Source organism: Merops nubicus, unplaced genomic scaffold (genome assembly GCF_000691845.1).
Source record: "Merops nubicus isolate BGI_N331 unplaced genomic scaffold, ASM69184v1 scaffold37799, whole genome shotgun sequence".
In the NCBI taxonomy this organism is placed as follows: Eukaryota; Metazoa; Chordata; class Aves; order Coraciiformes; family Meropidae; genus Merops; species Merops nubicus.
This window is the reverse complement of record NW_008630932.1, coordinates 14,599-33,927: the sequence shown is the minus strand read 5'-3', so window position 1 is coordinate 33,927 and position 19,329 is coordinate 14,599. Positions and strand designations below refer to the sequence as shown.

Here is a 19,329-nt window from a genome sequence, read left to right as displayed (position 1 = left end):
GGGATTCGGACTGCTCTGAAAGCAGCTGTGTGATCAGATAAGGCAAAAGGTTTAGTACAGCTACTAATTGAATAACCAATAGTCTCAGAAGGACTAGGTGAGGGTGCCTTTTGTGGTATGTAAATAACAACTGAGAGAGGATTCCTTTACAAGAAATCGGAGGTTCAAGGTCAACTCTGTCCTCTGCCAGGGGAATTCAAGCCTTCAACTCCTACTCCTCTAGGCCATGTTCTCATCCCACGGTGATTGATTTTCTGGCCTACAGAGTACCTCATAAGTACTGCAGAGAAAGAAAAGAAAAGAAGACTCACTACACAAGAATGGCCTATCCCTGAGCGTATCTAGGTCTTGTTGAAAGTCTTGCTGCTGATCAGTAGGAGAGCAAAGAAAGGAGCAGGCTTTTAGAAGTTAGTGCAGTGCTGTACACATCGAGCAATGACATTCTCATTGTCAGTTCTCTTTAATTGCTTGTGTCATTCCCCTAGGAAAGAAGATGTGACGTATATGAAGAAATCTTTCAATGTGCTGAACCATGTTGGTGACAGTCCAGCAGAAGCAGAAGTTCTGATCAGAGACAAAAAGCACAGCAGAAAGCCTTCCTTTCTCAAAGCTTTGTTGAGAACCTTTGGGCCATACTTCTTAATCGGTTCCTTCTTCAAGCTGATACAAGACCTACTTTCTTTCGTCAACCCTCAGTTGTTAAGGTTGGTTCACTGTGTGAGTAGTTTCTGTGTGCAGTCCCCGTGGAGGCTTGGCTTTGGCACAGCATATGTATTTTTGAACTGCATAGCTGGTTTCCCTCACAGTGCTGCACGTGTACACTCCCTCACCTTCCCACTGAAACGCCACAAGACAGTTCTTTATTGTGGGCTAAGCTGTAAATTGGGCAAGCTTCACCGAAATGCAGGATTTGTAAATCACCCATCACCCACAGACAGTTTTGTATTACAAATTACCTGTTTCCCCATGCAGCAGTCCAAAGCAATTTCTCCCAGTTTCTAGAGGATTATTTTTGAAATCAAAGTGAAGCACGGCTTGCTGGATCCAGTAGTCTGTGGCTGCAGCTGTAGCATGACTTGAAATACAAATGAAGCCTGATGCTCAAGTATGTGATGCTTTGGCCATGCTGCTGTCACCTGGGAAAGATTTTGGACCATTTGGAAATGAGAATGTGAGAGGCACAGTTGCAGTAAAAGAAAGAATATTATGGTTCTATTAAAAAAAAAAAAAAAAGTGGGAAATTGGCAAAAGTGCTGTCCTCAAACTCTCCTTGCATGAGGAACACCTGTACCTCCCATCTCCAGGGGGACCAGTTACTCAGCCTGATCCATAAAGGAATCTGCATGATCTCTACGTTGTTTTTCTGTTAGTATTATTCTTAAAGTGAGAATTTTACCAGATAATCAATAACTAAAAAGAAAGTAACAGCATTTCTATCAACCAATTACCTTTTGTTTCCAAATCAATGGAAAAGCACATAATCCTGTTAATGTATGAGAGAGGAATGGAGTTTGGATGGAGGCCACAGGTAGATGTGGGGAAGGGGAGAGCAGAGGGCTCTGCTCCTTTGTGAGTGTCTTTGAAAAGAGAGCCAGTGTGGAGCTGTGTTCTGAGATCATGTTGTTCTGGGGGTGGTTTGTGACAAACCCAGAAATTTGCTAAAAAGAGGGTCCAACCCAGTATGGTGACATTTAATAGTTTACAGTCTGTCTTCTTCCAGAGCCCCTAGTGAAGAGGAGGCAGCTGGCTTCCTTCTGCAAACACATTAGCTGTAATCTATTCTGAGGATTTCTCAAATTTGCATGAATTCCTGGATATGTTGTCAGTGATATCTCAAGGCATATGATGGGGAATTTCTCCTCAAGTCAAAATTCCTGCAGTCTTCAAAAATCCACTGCTAGTGGTTAGAGAACATGGAGACTTTGTGGCTGTCTGGTTGTACGTAAGACACTTTTATTGTTCTAAAAAGACTGCAGAATCCCATGCTGGGACTATGAGGCAGAGGTTTCCCTGAAGCTTTCCACTTAGAGCTTGAACAACTGATGCAGTACAGAAAGATCTCTCTGGAGTGGAAGAAGAAAGATGTAGCAACCTGATGCATCTAAGAGGAGGCTTTGGGGCCTGATTTGTAGTTTCCAGCTGTAATTTCCCCCTGCTGTTTATCTGAACCATGGAGTCAAATCTCTGCTTCTCCCATATTTTGACAGCTCCACAGTCTGATCAGCAGCCTGAGATCACAGATGTGGTTTTTGAGAACATGACGTTGCCCTGTGCTGTTCTGCTTGTTTGCTGTACGACAGTGTGCAGGTCTCACAGGCAGAGAGCTGTGCCTGCTAAGAAATGGCTTATTAATAAAAGATGATGTAGCCAGTTTAATGGTACTACCATTTTACCAAAAAAAGTACGAGTGAAGAACGCTTTATGCATCCATCTGGGAGGATCTATTTTAATCTGGCTTTTTTGTGGGAAACCATCCCAGGCAGAAGCACTTGGGCTGCTTGAAAAGGATTTGGGGAAGGAGCTGGTTTCGCCTGCTTTACTACACTGTCCTGCTGTGTCCTATCATTCACCTTGTGCCCTGGGGAGCTGCCTGTGTCTAAACGTTGGATCTCCGTGGAAAAGAAACCTAGAGTTCCTTGGCATGTTTCATTTTCGACAGGCTCGTTTGCAGATGGACTTTCTCACTGGCAAAGCCTAAGGTTTTGCTGTTGGGTCTTTGCAATGTTTTCTGACTGAAATCGTAGCTCAGCTTGCATCCTGGAGAGCTGTTTACTTTTTGTGGTTAGAGAGAGGATGTGGCAGGGTGCCATAGTTGAGAGAAGCTGTGTTATGTCCCATTAAAATTGCTGCATGTTTTTTATTTTTGTTTCTTTTTCCTTTTCCTTCCCTAATCTTCTGAAAACCAGTGTATTAATCGCCTTCATTAAGAACAAAGATGCCCCAGCCTGGTGGGGATTTTTGATTGCAGCTTTGATGTTTATCTGTGCTGTGCTGCAGACACTCATACTTCACCAACATTTTCAGTACTGCTTTGTTACTGGGATGAGACTGAGAACTGGGATCACTGGAGTGATATACCGAAAGGTAAGACTGGAAGCATTTCATGGACTGGAACACCAGTGTATAGCCAAGCAAGTGGCCTCAGTTCTCAGATACTCAGGGAAGAGCAAGCATATTGGAGAAGAGTAGCCTTCTGGAATAGAAAAGGTTGGGGTTTTGGTGACTTTTTAGGAGTACCTCTGTCGTACTTTACAGAATTTTCTCTCTCAGCAGCTTAAGGTGAGTGTACTAGTAGGTCACCAGACATATCACAGGCAAGTACCAGTTCACTTTAAACATTTGGAAGAGGGATCCAGCAGAGTAGTGAGTGTGTACCATGAGCTGGTTAGATGCAGCTAGGTTTTCTTCAGGATGCTACATACTGCTTGAGACAGAGATGCTCACAAGCAAACCTTTTTGTGAAGGTTCTTTGGAGATTAGGCATTGAAGTAGGTGTAAATTATGTTATTCTTCTTGAAGTACATCTTTGGGGAGTGTCTTGTTTTGCTAATAATTGAGGATTTCTTCTCTCTATTTTCCCATTTGTATCAAGACTGTAAACCCACTGAATCTCTCTTATTTCTCAGTCCTTAGTCATCACAAACTCAGCGAAACGCTCATCTACTGTTGGAGAAATTGTCAACCTGATGTCAGTGGATGCCCAGCGTTTCATGGACCTGATGACTTTCCTGAACATGTTGTGGTCTGCACCACTGCAGATATTTCTAGCTTTGTATTTCCTTTGGGAGGTACAGACATTACAACTTTTTTTTTCAGAATTTGTCTAATTTACACAAGTTTTTGTTGTTGTTGTTAATTTGACCCACCACTGCTTTTTTGGAAACTTACTGTTCTGTCTTGTGGTAAAACAGCTTGTACTGGTGTACACAGTCATTAGCCTCTTAATTATTTTATTCAGCTGGTAGGCAAGACAAGGCATTTGAAGCAAAGTATAGCCTCTATATCTGCTCTGTCCCTACCATGCTTTGAGAGGATCAGTCTTGGACTCATCACAGTGTCACAATAGTTGACACAAATGAGAGCTTGAGGGAAATGGTTTAAAAACAAAACAAAAAAAAAAAGCAGCCTTGGATATAAGAAATATAAGCCATGTAAAGATCATATTCTGTCATATGAAGAAGTTCTGTGCAAGTCAGCATGAAACAAATCTCACCTGGAGTAACCATAATTTTTCCTTTGCTACAGTGAATTTTTTCCTGGTTTATTCCAGGCTCAGTTTGAGCACTGGCTGTCGTCTTTAAAATGTTTCTCTGCAATTAATCTGTTTTACTGCATAAAGCAGTAGCACCAACTTATCCATATCGATCTAGACTTGAAAGCCATTAAGTTGCAGCAGCTTTATGAGTTACTGCTGTGCTGGTAAGCTGAAATCTGGTAGCTGACTGATGGCATGTGTTTACTCACATTGAGGGTACTGGGTTAATTCAGTAATTACAGTTCCCTAGGTCAGAGAGAAGTCAATGGAAAAATTTCTTCTGTGTAGCTTATTTGTTCCTTTTCTACATTTGCTGAGTAGCTCTGTATCTGCATTAGTGCAAACTTGCTTTCCCACTGGGGACCACTTTACAGGTGAATCACAAAGCACTCTGCTGTCACCAGTACTAACACAATAATAATTAAAGATGGTTGCTGTCATGTTTTTCTGTCTCCTCCTCGCAGTTGTTCTGTGGAATCAGAACACTGCACTGGGGAGAGTCCAATTTGTCTACGTTAAACATGACTTTCTTTTTCTATAATCTGCTCTTGTTTTAATCCTCACCATAGGGAATTTGGGTACAACAACTTAACTTTTTTCTTTCAATCCAGACTTTAGGGCCTTCTGTGCTGGCAGGAGTTGCTGTGATGGTTTTACTTATCCCATTTAACTCTGCAATAGCAATGAAAACCAGAGCATTCCAGGTAAGGTACCAGCAGAGAGGGTGACATTATATAATTGGCAGCTCTGCTATGAGAAATGAAGGCATCAGTGGTTGTCTTGATTATTAATGAGCTGCCATTTGCACCGATTCACTTACAAGGAAGATTGTACTGATACACTTATTAACTGTATCCTCTCAGATAGTTTTTCCATAGTGAATTGAATGCCCTTTAAGGGGAAGGTGTGGCATTGAGTCAGTGGCTCTTCGTACTGTTGGAGCAGGTTCTGGGATTAGCAAGGAGTTTCTTTGTCTCTATATCCCTCACATTATAGCTTCTTCTAGGGGTGTCTAGAGAAAGGATAGATAGATGCTGGGTTTTGAGCAGTGAATGACCGTTTTCAGAAATGGGAACTGAAACCTGGCAGCCTATTTTTTATGCTAATAGCCAGTGCTGACTTTCACAGCTACTGAGCTGGGCTAAATTTGAATTATTATCTTAAGGTAAAAGGATCCTTTATTCCTTTCATTTTAGTCTTAGTCATCTCTAGTCAAAGAAGGCTGAAAAAAACAATATAATAGTGCCCTCTGGCTTTGTGCTAGGAAAATCTAATAAGTGGCTTGTGCTGTGCAACCTATCAGTAACTGGAAGATTTTAAAAAAACCAAGTTGCTGATGTAAAAAAGTAAGAGCTAAAAAATGAATATAAATTACAACATTTAAACACAGACTTATGGTGTTATTACGTGCCTTAAAGAGACATCCAGAGTTCCCATCAGATCTCTTTGGCTGCTGACATGTTATTATTAACATTCCTTTTCTCCCTTGACCATTATAAGAAGCTCAGAGCTGCATAACGTGGTGTTCCTGTGTGTGTGAACACAGGTTTTCGCTTTGTCTATGCACCTGAGCGGGGATTATTATTTTTTTTTTAAGTCACTGAATGAAGCACTGTATTCTACTGTATAAGTTAAAAAACAAACTAGGAGTAACCACAGCTTTCAAGGGGTGCCCTAAGAAATACAACTATGCACATTTGGGAAAAAATCTGAAGAAATCAAAGGAAGAAGTTGGGTAGTGTTCTCATGAAGTGCCTGAATCTTTCTTTAAGATGGTTTTGAAAATGTGACCCCTAACAGTGAAGAAGAGTGGAAAGTTTTACACTCTGTTTTATACTCTGCTTTTCAGCCATTTTCCTTCATTTCTGGTTTCTTTGGAGTTGTAGACTTGCACAGTAAGATTACTGATTGTAGTCTGGCTTGCTTTAATTACCTTTTGCATCCTCTTTAGAAGTAGCCTAAGGACCATGCCAGCTGTGAGACAAGATGTTGAGAGCTCCCTGCTAGTCATTGCTGTGACACTGTCTCCTGTGCTTGCCTAGGTGGAGCAGATGCGATACAAAGACGCCCGCATTAAATTAATGAACGAGATTCTGGGTGGCATAAAGGTGCTGAAGCTGTATGCTTGGGAGCCATCCTTCTCAGAAAAAGTGCTGGAGATACGAAAGAACGAGCTGCGAGTTCTGAAAAAATCTGCCTACCTCAATTCTTTGTCCACCTTTGCATGGATCAGTGCACCCTTCCTGGTAACTTGAGCTTGCATGAATTCCTGAGCTGTACAAGTACATCCTTGAAGGAAAGTGTGAGGCTTTCTGCTTGCTAAATGTACATAGGAATAGAATGTAAATACTTGAAAAAAAGACGACTTACATGCTTTGAAGCAACATTCCCTGTTCTCTCTTGCCTTTTTGTTCATCGGTATTAAAGTATTCCAGATAAGGCCTGCCAGTGGGAGCTGGGAATAGTTGTCTCGGGAGGATTTCCAACCACTTCAAAGTACTTCCTGTAACAAATTGAAAGTAGAATTTGAAACCTCAGAGATATTTGTGAATACCAAAAATAGCAAAATTAATTGAGTCAGTCCAGACAATGTCTGTCTTAAGCTCTCAGTTCTGCCTTTCATGTTACAGTGTTCTGCTTGTTTTAGTGGGACAGGGAGTTGTTAAATTATTCTACAACCTAAAAAAGATTGGGGTAATGTAAAAAAAATAAAGCCTAAATGATATGTTGCCAATTCTGAAATGCTTTTTCCTCAATTTCTATTTCTATTTTCCACTTCATTACACTGAGATTCCTTTTGCAGAAAGGGTTTCTCAGAATAAAAACATCCAGACAAGTGTTGTTATCAAAAATACTCCTAGCCAACTGTTCTTGAGATCAAAGGCCCAACCCTGCAGTAATATTCTTAATGGCCTCAAGAGCCTGCTTATTTTGTGTTTCCTTAAAGTTAATGCACTTCCTCAAATGCACATTCTCATCCTGTTTAGTGTTAGTTTACTGCATAGGGTGGTTCCTCCACAGTGGATAGTCCCTGTCATACCGTGAACCAGCAAATAACTTAGATTTTACTCCCTTTCTTAGTGTTCAGTAAGTCTTGTTTGTTTAGCTTGCAGTTTACAGTGGGAAAATCTGGCTGGGAGGAGTTGGAAATGCAGCAAACCACAGCCAGATTACTGCTTCTCCTTTTTATTTACCCAGGTCCTGTGGTTCAGCTCTTGAATCTCCTAGTTCATCTAAACGTAACCATTAGTAATCTGAAAGTTATTTACTTCTGCATGCCCTTTTTTGTATTAACTTGTTCATATGACTTGTCATTCCTGTAGCATGTTGAAAAGGTCAGAAACAGAGAACTTGCCCAATTTTGTTGTTAATACTTCCATTTCAAAGGTGCCTATAAGGCTTGACTGTTTTTTAAAATGTCAAAATATTACCTATGTCTCGTAGTAAACTCACTTTCTGGCTTTCAGGTAGCTTTGACCACATTTTCTGTATATGTCTCGGTGAATGAGAAGAATATCCTGGATGCAGAAAAGGCTTTTGTCTCCCTCTCCTTGTTTAATATCTTAAAGTTTCCCCTCAATATGCTTCCACAAGTCATTAGCAACATTGCGCAGGTAAGAAGAACGTGGTGCGTAAGTTTTCAACAACTTGAACAAAAAGAACCACAGACGTCCCTGGTTTGGGGAACACAGAGATCCCCTGCATCTCCTGCTAGCTGATTTTCTTTCTAACATCTTTTCTCTACTGCTGCCTGTACTGGAAAGCCTGGCATCTCTGAGTAAGATTGCCTGGGTGAATTCTGCTTCACTCGGATGAGCTCAGCTTGATCTGAGAAATTTCAGTGTAAAGCTTGAATTTCAGCATAAGACTGATTGCAGGGAAGGAATGAGTCACTGTTCAGGCAGCCCATGGGGTGAAAGCTTAAGCCATTCTGCATACTTTCTTTTTCAGTAGTAAGAGCATTAAGTCCTCATTAAAAGAATGATAAAATAACTCCACGCTCTTTTCTTAGACAAGTGTTTCCCTAAAGAGAATTCAGCAGTTCCTGAATCACGACGAACTTGATCCAAATTGTGTGGAAACAAAAGTGATTGCACCAGGTAAAGACATCAGTGTTTTACTAAACTATGCTAATACAACAGACATCTTGTAGTTGTTTTGGACTGGTTGTGTTAGGAAAACAAACAAACAAAAACCCAACAGAAAGAAACTAATATTGTTTTTTTTTTACAAAATAAACTGCTGCTTAAAAAGTATGTGTTTGTGGAAATTACAAGAGTTTCTGGCTACATTTTTGAGCTTTGAGTAGAGTTATTTGGCCTGAGTTTGCATCTGCAGTGTAGGGGATGCTGACAGCACTGGGTAATGAAGAGCATCCACTGACTAAGGGCAGCAAGACCTGCTCAAGCCTTGCTCACTGAACAAATGCTCAGGACCATTGTAAACAGTTTTGATTTCTGCTGTTGGAAACAGTATCCCAAAACAACCAAGCAAACCAGGTGGTCTCAAAAAAAAAGTGTTTTCACGTGTCATGCACTTTGATGATACTGTGGTTTGAAACTTCTGTGTGTGATGCCATATCCAGAGGAGGAGAAGGGATGGCTGTGTGGCTGTCATGTGATTACTGCTACCCATGACCCCAGCAGGAGGTAGAGCAAGCCTGTAGATCTGTAACTGGTTAGTGTGGCAAGCAAAAACTGCACAGAGGCAAGTCTTAATCTGATACGTCAAAGTGAACAGCATGCAGCAGTCTCCTGCTGACTTGAAAGTGGCTTTTTAAGTAAAATTGTGCTAACAGTTGCATGAGGATCCTGAGCAGCAAAGGCTGGGACTAGCCTCACTGGGGCAGGGTGAAGCAGGACAGCTTCTCAGCTCACAGTCTATAACTTAAGCTAAGACCAGTTATTTTCACTCTGAACAAGCCTGTCGTGACCTGCAGTCCTGAGGCTGTTCTTCCTGAGGCAGCACAAAAAGGAACTCCAGGGTAGATAAAACATGCCTAAGTAAAGATTCCTCTGTCTGCCAGTGTCTCAGACCTGCTACCCTGTGTAATACATTTCCTGCCTTCTCTTGTGTTTTTGTCATACAGGCAATGCCATCAGTGTCACAAATGCAACGTTCAGCTGGGGAAAGGAGCTTAAGCCATCTTTGAAAGAGTAAGATTTCTTTATGCAATTGCAGTACAACATCTACCTGCTTCCTGGCTCCTGGGAGGTCTGTTTGAAAGGTCTCTAGTAATATCTGCAGGCTCGCTTCTGGAAGAGGTTGTTTCCACACATCCTGTATGTGCATCCCTTGTGCCTTTAAATTTGAGCTAATCCTCATGCCTCGTGGTATTTAGGCTTTACAGAACAGTGCTGTGGTGCTGTTAACTCCACAGCAACTGGCATGAAATAGTTACCTGTTAAAGGACAGAAAGGTATATAAATTTCTTAAATAGACTTTTGTTTTTAACTGAAACATTGATCTGATGGGTTGTGAGGACGGTCGAGATGTCCGAGTTTGCATCTGGGTGTACAAAGAGTGGTCTGTGTTTCAGAGTCCTGTGGCAGACTCATCCCTGTGGCTGTAGATGGGCCATTTCCAGGCTCTGGGGCTGCATGTTTTGCTCATTTGCTTATTTGAATTAAGAAAAACAAAATTTGCCTGAAAGCATTTACTTCCTTATGTTATGCTTTGTTATCAGATCAAAATCACAGAAACCTGATCAGTATACTTAGAATTCTCAGACTAAGGAGCTGGTGCTGCGGTGCTGACTGTATTGTGTTAACAGGTTATACATAGATGACATGCAAACAAGAGGCTTAGAGTTCAGATGAACCAGTTTGGTTCAGGCAACCAAATCTGAAGCCAGGTTGACTTCAATGTTCTGAGATATATTTCAGCAAGAACCATGCATCTCCAGCTCAAATTGCTAGCTGCTTGGGCCTAAAAATTGCCTGGTAGCTTCCTGAAGTTGCAGTAAGGCAAAACTCAGCTATAGGGAATGAATAATGGGGGGAAAAAAAAAAAAAAAAATATATATATAGTGCTTTTGAATTTTCTTGCTTTTGAGATTTTTGAAATTTCCTGCTTTCCATTTCAGTTCACCTTCAAAACCAGGATGTAAAGCAGTACCTTTAAGAACATAGTTAAGGAAACAGTAAAGGATTTTAACTGGAAGAGTTTTGTTGTGTCATTGTGAACCTTATTTACTACCACTAGAAATATGGTACTGAAGTGGTTTGAACAATTTTAGATGGGATGTATTCACTCACTGCTTCCATATGATTTGCACTTATTTTTAAAATTAAAACCTAAGACTTCTGGGAGATTGTCTGCTTTCAAAACACTTATTAACCCTGCTGGCCTTGCTGATAGACTGATAGGACACAGCAAAGGGTCTTAGTCCTAGTGATTTAACGAGCAACAAGACAGATTAATGCTGGGTTTCCATTTACTCCTCAGTTCTGGTTACAACTGATTATAGACCAGAAAGGGAAGAGAAGACCAGTGATCAAGCTATGCTTACTGCATCCAGTCAGGCTGATTCATGACTATGTATTTCAGCCCTGGTTTAAAGACCCATAATGTCTTTAGTAAACTAATGTTTAATTAATTTCCAGCCTGTTTCCTCCACAGTATAAATCTGTTGGTCCCCAGTGGTGCTTTGGTTGCCATTGTTGGCCATGTTGGCTGTGGAAAGTCTTCTCTGGTGTCTGCTCTCCTGGGTGAAATGGAAAAGCTGGAAGGAGAAGTGGCTGTGAAGGTTGGTGTTGTTTATGGTGCCTTTTACTGCTGGGATGGAACCGTGCTGCTTCTGCCTGCCATTGCTTATAGTCTCCACCAGGCTAAAGAGGGAATTCTGCTAGCTCCTATGCCAGCTTGTCTGCATGTTTGTTTGGGGATTGCCCATACCTGTTCAGTTCTGGTTTATGTAAAATGACTTTCCTGATTCTATCAACTATGCACATCAAACATATTAGCAAACATATGCATATAATGTGAATGTGTATCAAACAGGAGCTCTGTCTATGTGCTGCAGATTTTAACCAGTCCTAAGCATGAATTGCAGCTTGTTACAGGTCAGAGGTTTCCTTTCTCTCTCCTTGTTCAAGGGTTCTGTTGCTTATGTGCCTCAACAAGCCTGGATCCAGAATGCCACGCTGAAAGATAACATTTTGTTTGGCCAAGCTCCTAATGAGCAAAAATACCAAAATGCCTTGGAGGCTTGTGCTTTAAAAACTGACCTGGAAGTGCTGCCAGGAGGAGATCAGACTGAGATCGAAGAGAAGGTAATTTCTTATTTTTTTTTTCAAGTCATACCTGCTTGGTGATTCCTGTTCTGTCTAGCTAAAGAGAGATTGCTGTAAAGGCAGCATTGGATTTGGTTTGATCTTTACAGTGGCATCCCTGCTGCAATCGATGCTGAAACTTTCAGGGCAGTTTGGTGGAAGGCAGTTGGACTTAAACTTGTTCCTAACTTGTAAGCCTGTGTTTGTACTGTGGTGCATAATTGCACACCTAGCCCTGGAAGATCAGAACAACCTCCCTTTGTTGTCCAGCTGTACAGGTGCATCTGCCCAGAATACTTTTTCATGTAGGGATAAAAAGGGAGGGAACATATGGTGTGTGTCAAGTGAAAGAGTGATACGATCATCCCTTAACACCTCATTTTAATGAGAAAATTTTACATCTGTGATTACCAACAAAGATTTTTTTTTCATAGACCACTAAATTTGAGGTGGATACGTGGATTTCTATGTAAGGTGAGAGATGTGGAAGATGTTCCAGGTGCTGCAGCCTTTCTTTAACGTTTGCATTTTAAGTCCTGGTTGATGGTCTTCCTTTTTACAGTTTTGTGTTTTAACAGCTCCCTTTAGGAGCTTAATAAGCAAGAGGCTTATTCCATCTCCAGATTGCTGGGTGAGTGGAAGTTTGGCAGGGAACAAACAGATTTAGAGGCGTTCTGTTCCTGTCTCTGACTCGGAGTGAGTTATTCTCTTCAGCGTCTCATGTTTCAATTTAGCATCCATGTGTTTGACTGGGTGAGAGTCATAAAAAGTCATAGCTGTTGTTGGAACAGAGTTGTGTGATATGTTTTGTTCTCTCTTCTCTCCCTTCAGGGCATCAACCTCTCAGGTGGCCAGAGGCAGCGAGTGAGCCTCGCTCGTGCCGTGTACAGCAGCTCTGACATTTACCTGTTAGATGATCCTCTTTCTGCTGTGGACTCGCATGTTGCCAAGCACATCTTTGACAAAGTTATTGGTCCAGATGGAGTACTTAAAGGAAAAGTAAGCTGGCATTTAGATCCTCTTAAAAAATCCACACAAACTTAGAAATACTGATGGGTAAGAGGAAAGCTACTGCACCACCGAGGCCCGAGTGCTGAATCACTCCTGAGTGCCTGTGTTTAATTGGCACTGTGGACACCTTTTCCCCACAGCAGAGACTCTGCAGTGAGCTGCTATTTAGGCATGCTCAGAAGCGATGAGATCTAGTCAGAACGTGTAGAGGCAGAAACCTGCTCTGTGTTTTAAAATCCCTACTATGAGATCTCCAAAAACAAGATGTTTGCAGAAACTTGTAAAGGTTGTCAGCTGAATATTGCTTGTTGTTGGCTCGGAGGCAGTGCAGTGAGGAAGTTGTAACAGCCTATTGATTTTACAGAGGTCTTTGGCAGTATGCAACCAAATTGCAATCTCTCTGCTTCCCCTTCTGCTGCTCTTATGATCTTCTCAGACTATGTCAGAGCTCAAAAAGGAAGAGCTGCAAAGGAAATGGGCACAAATGAAAGGGGGAATGATAATTCAGTTAGTTTACTTCCCTCTGTTGTTGTATCAGCGTACAGCAGGAAGCACAGTGAGTTCATGTACATATTTCCAAGCTAATCTGGCTAACAAGGACAGTGTATTTCCCCTGGCATTTCACCCTGATATCATCACTCACTCCCTGTCCCAAAAATGTAGTAGTGGTGTTTGGCTTGCTGAACAGTGTTATTCCCAACACTCAGTGAAAACTGAGAGATGTGGACTTTTTCTCTTTCTCCCCATCCAGACCCGAATTCTGGTGACCCACGGGATCAGCTTCCTGCCTCAGGTTGACCATATTGTTGTCCTGGTAGATGGCAAAATCTCTGAAATGGGATCTTATCAAGAGCTTCTGAAACAAAACAAGGCCTTTGCAGAATTCCTGCGAAATTATGCCCTTGATGAAAACATTGAAGAGGATGAAGCAACAAGTACAGTATTCCTCCTTCTTAAAGCATGTCTTTTTCTGCCAACCAGCTTACAGATATTTTCTCTGTATAAATTGTCCCTTGATTATTTGTGACAGCCTGGCATTTGGCATTCTGCACTACCATCAAACTTGCTGTTTATGGCTAGGTCTGTATTATTGATAAATACATTCACAAATTTCCTTCAAAATTTCATGTGGTTTGCCCTAGAAAAAATAAATTCTTGTGTTAGAAACTATTTTAAAGTTGGGGATCTATTTTACAAATAGCAAGGTCAAACTCAGTAGGAAAATGGAGTAGTCAAGAACAAACTTGGTCTCAGAGGGGATGCCCAGAGTCTAGAAATTTTTCTCTGTTTATGTGTTGTTGAGTTTTTTGATATAGAGAAATTCAAATGACATTTTAATCTTGGGTTACTTTTCAGCTTGGTTTGATTCTGATAAAATGATACAAGATGAAAGCATTTTGGTAAAAGTTTGCTCTGTGTGACAGTGTTCCCACACTCTTTGTTTGCAGCAGTGCTGCTCTCCAGGCAGGCAGAGGAACACCCTTGATGTCTTCCAGCAGCAACAGAGGCTTGCAGTAGTTCCTCACGTGACTCCCCCATCCCAAGATCACGCCTAGAGCATCCCCTATAAGTGAATTTAGCTGGAACCAGCTATAACACTCTTGTTTAACATTTTGGATGCGCTAAAGGGGTGTGACATGAAGGCATCTGGCAGCCAACCTGCCTCACAAGACCTTTGCAATTTAGTTAGGAGAAGTGATACACAGAGGAAAGGCAAGCAAAGCTATAGGGGAGTTTATGCACCATCATTTTCCTGCTGTTGTACTGTTTTTCATGACTCCTGATTTGTACGGCCAACTTTTTCTGTGCTTTCTGCTTTATTCAGCAGAAAATCTGAAGTGTGATCTTATCTTGCAGTGCTGGAGGATGAAGAAGTCCTGCTAGCTGAAGACACCCTCAGCATCCACACGGACCTGGCAGATAACGAGCCAGTGACGAACGAGGTCCGCAAACATTTTCTTAGGTAAACATGGGGGCATGTGTTTATGGTCTGTGTCAGAACACATCTGGAAGATGTTAGTCACATACTGCTTCTCTCTTGGCTTTCATTTCCTTGGTTTCCTCTTATAAATAAATTGGTTTAGTGTCCTTTTGAAAATAAACGTGAAAAAACATGCAAAGTAGATCAAACATTTACTCCTAAAATCCTCTTTTTAATCTGAACGGAACCAATTTCTTAAAGCAGCCCTCTGGTTCACAGGTAACACCATGGTATGTATAGACCCAGACAACACTAAACTGCTGCCAGTCATGTGATAAATAAACCCATTGCATTGTGCCTTTCCATTGGGAATCCTGGAAATCTTCAACAGTTTTCATAACCATACCCGTAGATGCTGTCCAGCTACTCTTGATGTGAAAACAGAGAAGCTCAGGGATTAGCTTTGAAACATCTGTTTTACAATGAAGCCTCTAAAGGCCTTTACCACAGAGCCCAGGCCCTGCCACAGCCTTTGTTAGGTACTGTATTTCTGGCATCACTGAGCATTGAGAGGGGTGGTACAATCACCCATAGCTGTGAGTGAGGCTGGCGTGGGAGCGCAGCAGAAGAGCTGGGAATAAATCCAATCTGCTGCATCCCAGTCTTGCCTTAGCACTGCCACAATATGCCCTTTCAATCCTAATGATTCCCTTGTTTTGACTAGGCAACTGAGTGTCATCTCTTCTGAGGGAGGAGAATGTCCCAACAAAATGTCAACGAAACGAAGAGTCTGTGAAAAGAAGCCAGCAGAGCCTCCTCTGCCAAGAAAAAACCTTAACGACAAACTTATTCAGGCTGAAACCACTGAAACAGGAACGGTATGGTTTGATTTTCCCCCTCCCTTTTTCTACGTTTTCTGTTTGAAAAAATGATTTTTATTTTTACATTTGATCCAGTTCTGTTGAATGTGTTGTATAAATCACAACTGCAGGCTTTAGGCATTAATCTGATGGCCACAGTCATTCGCATTTGGGATTTTGGCAGAGGTCGCTGCACCTGGTGAGGGCTGTGTACTAGGGGGAAAAATGGTAAAAAGAAAAAAACCCTCCCAGCTCGTGCCAGAGGCACCTGGTAGTGGTAGCACTGTGCTCCATCAGCCCTGTCTTCACATTCCAGAGCTTTCAGCAGCATTGGATTTTAAACTGTTTGGCTGCTCTGGAGTCCAGCTGCAGCAGTGGGTAGCTGGTGACCCGCAGCAGTGGGTTACACGAGCCAGCTGCCTGCTCTGTGCCAGCAGATCTGTTCTGCCTGAAGGATACCTGCTGCCCCATCCTCCAGAGTGTTTTATGCTTATGGGTACAACAGGGGCTGCACTCTTCCTGAGCAGGGCCAGGGAGTGGAATGGGAGCAGAGAAGATGAGAAGAGAAGGAAAGAAAGAGAAGATGGGAAGATGAAAGTAAAAGAAAGAGGCAGAAAGGAGCAGCGGGTGGAATAGGAGCGGGGAGGTTTGGTTAAAGAAAGCCCCTTCCTTCCACTTCAGAAAGCTCAGTGTGTCCTGTCTGATGTACATGGTCCATAGCACAGACATGTAATTAACTGTTTCTGTGGATTATTTTAGCTTTCAGAGTCCCTAATCAACAACACTTGTTCTTTTAATTATTCCTCCTTATGCTTTTTTAGAGACCGAGTTTTGTCCTGAATCTCTCTCTCTTTTTGCTTCTCTGCTTTTTGCACTACTTTGGAGTCATCTTTACTTTTTGCCACAAGCATTATCTGTTTATGTTCCTGTTGGGGTGCACTAGCATTTGGTACCTCGTTGAAGCTGCTGTAAAGACACCTGAATGGAGGCATATTCAGCACTTTTCCTTAAATAGGCCATTTAAAGTAGTCCATAGGCCTGCCAAATTGCTTCTTTTGCCTCAGAAACTTGGCTCCTGTTCTTGTTACCCAGCCTTTGCAGCCTGTTTTTTTTTCTTTTTTTTTTTTTTCTTTTCCCTCTGGCATAGTCTTAACTAAAACCCCACAAAGCTAATAAAATACAGCTCCTCAAAATAGAGGAAAAGAGTATTTCAGAGGAGTTTCTGACTTGTTCTGAAGGTCATCTCTGGCAGATGAACTGTTCTCTGTTGTACCTTAAGAGTTTGGGCAGTTTGGAATTTAGCAGTTCCTGTGCTGAAGAATTTTTTTTCTCTTCTTCTGTCTAAAAGTCCCAATTGTGTAAGTTGTACAAAGCAGCTTTGGTGTGTGATTTTTGCAGGTGAAGCTGTCGGTGTTCTGGCAATATATGAAAGCTGTCAGCCCTGTCATTTCTTTAGTGATATGTTTCCTATACTGCTGTCAAAATGCTGCTGCCATTGGGGCCAATGTGTGGCTCAGTGACTGGACCAACGAGCCAGTGATAAATGGGACTCAGCAAAACACAGCCATGCGGATTGGAGTCTATGCTGCCTTGGGCTTCTTGCAAGGTGAGACCAGATAAAATCATCATGCCTGGATGTTTAGTTTAGAGGAATTAGGTGGGAAAGCCATGGCACCAGTTACTGGTGATTCAGAATCGCCCCCTTCTTGTATTTATTGTGAAGTAGTTGGAGGGGGTTGAACTGGTGACATGGAAGCTTGAGAGGAAACGTGAAAACTTCCAGGTTTTCAGAAAGGGTGCAGAAGAAAGTGAAGGGTTGGGGTGAAGTTATAGCATTAGGACTTTATGGAGGCTTGTGGAAAGCAGAGGGAGGATGGTTGTGCTCGTGTCTTGTGTAGACAGCATGGTGAAATCCTACAGGACATGTTCCTGTGCCCTAGGCAGTGGTGAGCACAATGCCATAGTGCTGATGTGCATGGTAAGAGAAAGGTGGACAGTAAAGGAGAAGAAAGTCAAGGAGACTGGTTAACACATCTCCCCTTCACCTGTTAGGCCTTATAGTTCTCATCTGCTCCTTCACCCTGGCCATGGGAGGCATTAATGCAGCCCGGACACTCCACGCTGCTCTGCTGGAGAACAAATTCCACACCCCACAGTCCTTCTACGACACCACCCCGACCGGCCGGATCATCAACCGCTTCTCCAAGGACATCTACGTGATCGACGAAGTGATCCCCCCAACCATCCTGATGTTCCTGGGAACATTCTTCACCTCTCTGTCAACCATGATTGTAATTATAGCGAGCACTCCTCTCTTCGCTGTGGTTATAGTTCCACTTGCAATTCTCTACTTCTTTGTTCAGGTAACTGGAAGAACATCTGACTGTTGTTGCAATGACTCTTGTTCCATTGTTTAGTTTTCTGTCTAGGAAAAACAACATGAATCTGGTGGAAAATTGAAATATCCGTAGTAACTACATGTTTATGTAAACAAAATGTTACGTCTCTCAGAAAAAGAAACATTCTGTGAGATGTGGTCATGAAATAAATAGGCATAAACTTCTTTTGCTTTCAAGCAATAACAAATAAGCCTACTGCTGGAGATAGTTGCAGTACACTTTAATAGATTGAAGTGTATATATATTTGACATACTGATAAGTTTTTAAGGCAGAGAGGTGTTAAAATGTTGAACATAGAAAGCATCAATTGTATTAACTTAAGAGGAAAAATGATGCTTGTGTTATAGACCATAAATAGAGACCTGATAGTGGAGGTGCAAATATGTTTCATTTTCTTGGAATGTGAGGCTCCTATAAATGGATTAATTTTATCAGACTATATGAACTAAATTTAAAGGGACATAGATAAATTCAACGCAGAGTCTGTAGAAGTTGCAGTTACCTGCTGCTCTGTTGGGAATGAGGCAAAGATAACTGTCTTGGAATTCTTCTTAATTACAGAGACTATTTTGGAGGGTTGAAGTGCATCAGTAGCAATATTCTTTAAATCCTTACCCTACAAATTTCTTCACTGTTACTTAAAAGAGAAAGTATTTCATGTAACCTTCAGTTTTCTCCCTCAAATGGCAGCGATTCTACGTGGCAACGTCTCGCCAGCTGAAGCGCCTGGAGTCTGTGAGCAGATCTCCCATCTACTCACACTTCTCAGAAACAGTATCAGGGGCCAGCGTCATCAGAGCCTACAGAAGAGTGAAGTCCTTCATAGACATCAGTGATCTGAAGATGGATGAAAATCACAAGAGTTACTATCCTGGCATAGTGTCCAACAGGTGAAAAAGCAGCATACAACTTCTCTACCCACATAGATAATCCTGTGTTTGCCTAACTGCTCCAAGCAACCATTTACCACTCTGCTTACATCTGCTTCTCTCTCACCAGGTGGCTGGGCATTCGAGTTGAATTTGTGGGGAACTGTATTGTCCTTTTTGCTGCCCTTTTTGCTGTGATTAGTAAAAACAACCTGAATGCTGGCTTGGTAGGACTTTCGGTATCGTATGCCTTACAGGTATGTGTTATAGTTCTCTGTTCATTGGTGGGTTTGCATTTTTGTAGATGGTATGGATATATTGGCAGTAGTTTAAGTACTCGTTAAAGCTGAAGCTAATAAGGAAATAATAAAAATTACTTTGGACATCTGAAAACAGTAGAGATTTACACTGAATACTGGCAGACAATCAGCAAGCTCATGTGCAGTAGGACTTCAGGGCACTTTGAGTTGTGGTGCACCCAGTAAGAACAGCTCACTTGAGCAGCATGGGCTTAACGTGTCCTGCATTACGTCTGCTACATAGCATATCAGTGTGTCTGGGTAATCACAGGCAGATCAGTGAGGTTCATAAGTAGGCAAGATAAACTGTACTCACCCAAGCTGTGGACAGTGTAGCAGATTTCATGGCCTCACTCTTACCAGAAGCTTTTTAGACACCATGAGCATGCAGGATTGGTGTTAGCAATTTTCCAGTGAGACCCATGACTAGGGGAATGGCT

The 19,329-nt window shown here is 41.9% G+C and overlaps 1 protein-coding gene across 1 annotated transcript in view; it reads left to right on the top strand.

Annotated features, from left to right (window-relative positions):
* Positions 1–19,329, top strand: part of ABCC3 (ATP-binding cassette, sub-family C (CFTR/MRP), member 3) — a 34,243-nt gene that overhangs the window by 9,784 nt on the left and 5,130 nt on the right. The window contains exons 7-24 of the mRNA XM_008947441.1: positions 486–704; positions 2,907–3,084; positions 3,627–3,788; positions 4,867–4,959; positions 6,298–6,501; positions 7,723–7,869; positions 8,268–8,355; positions 9,345–9,411; positions 10,877–11,003; positions 11,353–11,529; positions 12,361–12,528; positions 13,292–13,475; positions 14,398–14,503; positions 15,186–15,339; positions 16,720–16,927; positions 17,374–17,684; positions 18,412–18,611; positions 18,721–18,847. Coding sequence (XP_008945689.1) covers positions 486–704; positions 2,907–3,084; positions 3,627–3,788; positions 4,867–4,959; positions 6,298–6,501; positions 7,723–7,869; positions 8,268–8,355; positions 9,345–9,411; positions 10,877–11,003; positions 11,353–11,529; positions 12,361–12,528; positions 13,292–13,475; positions 14,398–14,503; positions 15,186–15,339; positions 16,720–16,927; positions 17,374–17,684; positions 18,412–18,611; positions 18,721–18,847 — 2,920 coding nt within the window. The remainder of the gene's footprint in view (positions 1–485; positions 705–2,906; positions 3,085–3,626; positions 3,789–4,866; positions 4,960–6,297; positions 6,502–7,722; positions 7,870–8,267; positions 8,356–9,344; positions 9,412–10,876; positions 11,004–11,352; positions 11,530–12,360; positions 12,529–13,291; positions 13,476–14,397; positions 14,504–15,185; positions 15,340–16,719; positions 16,928–17,373; positions 17,685–18,411; positions 18,612–18,720; positions 18,848–19,329) is intronic.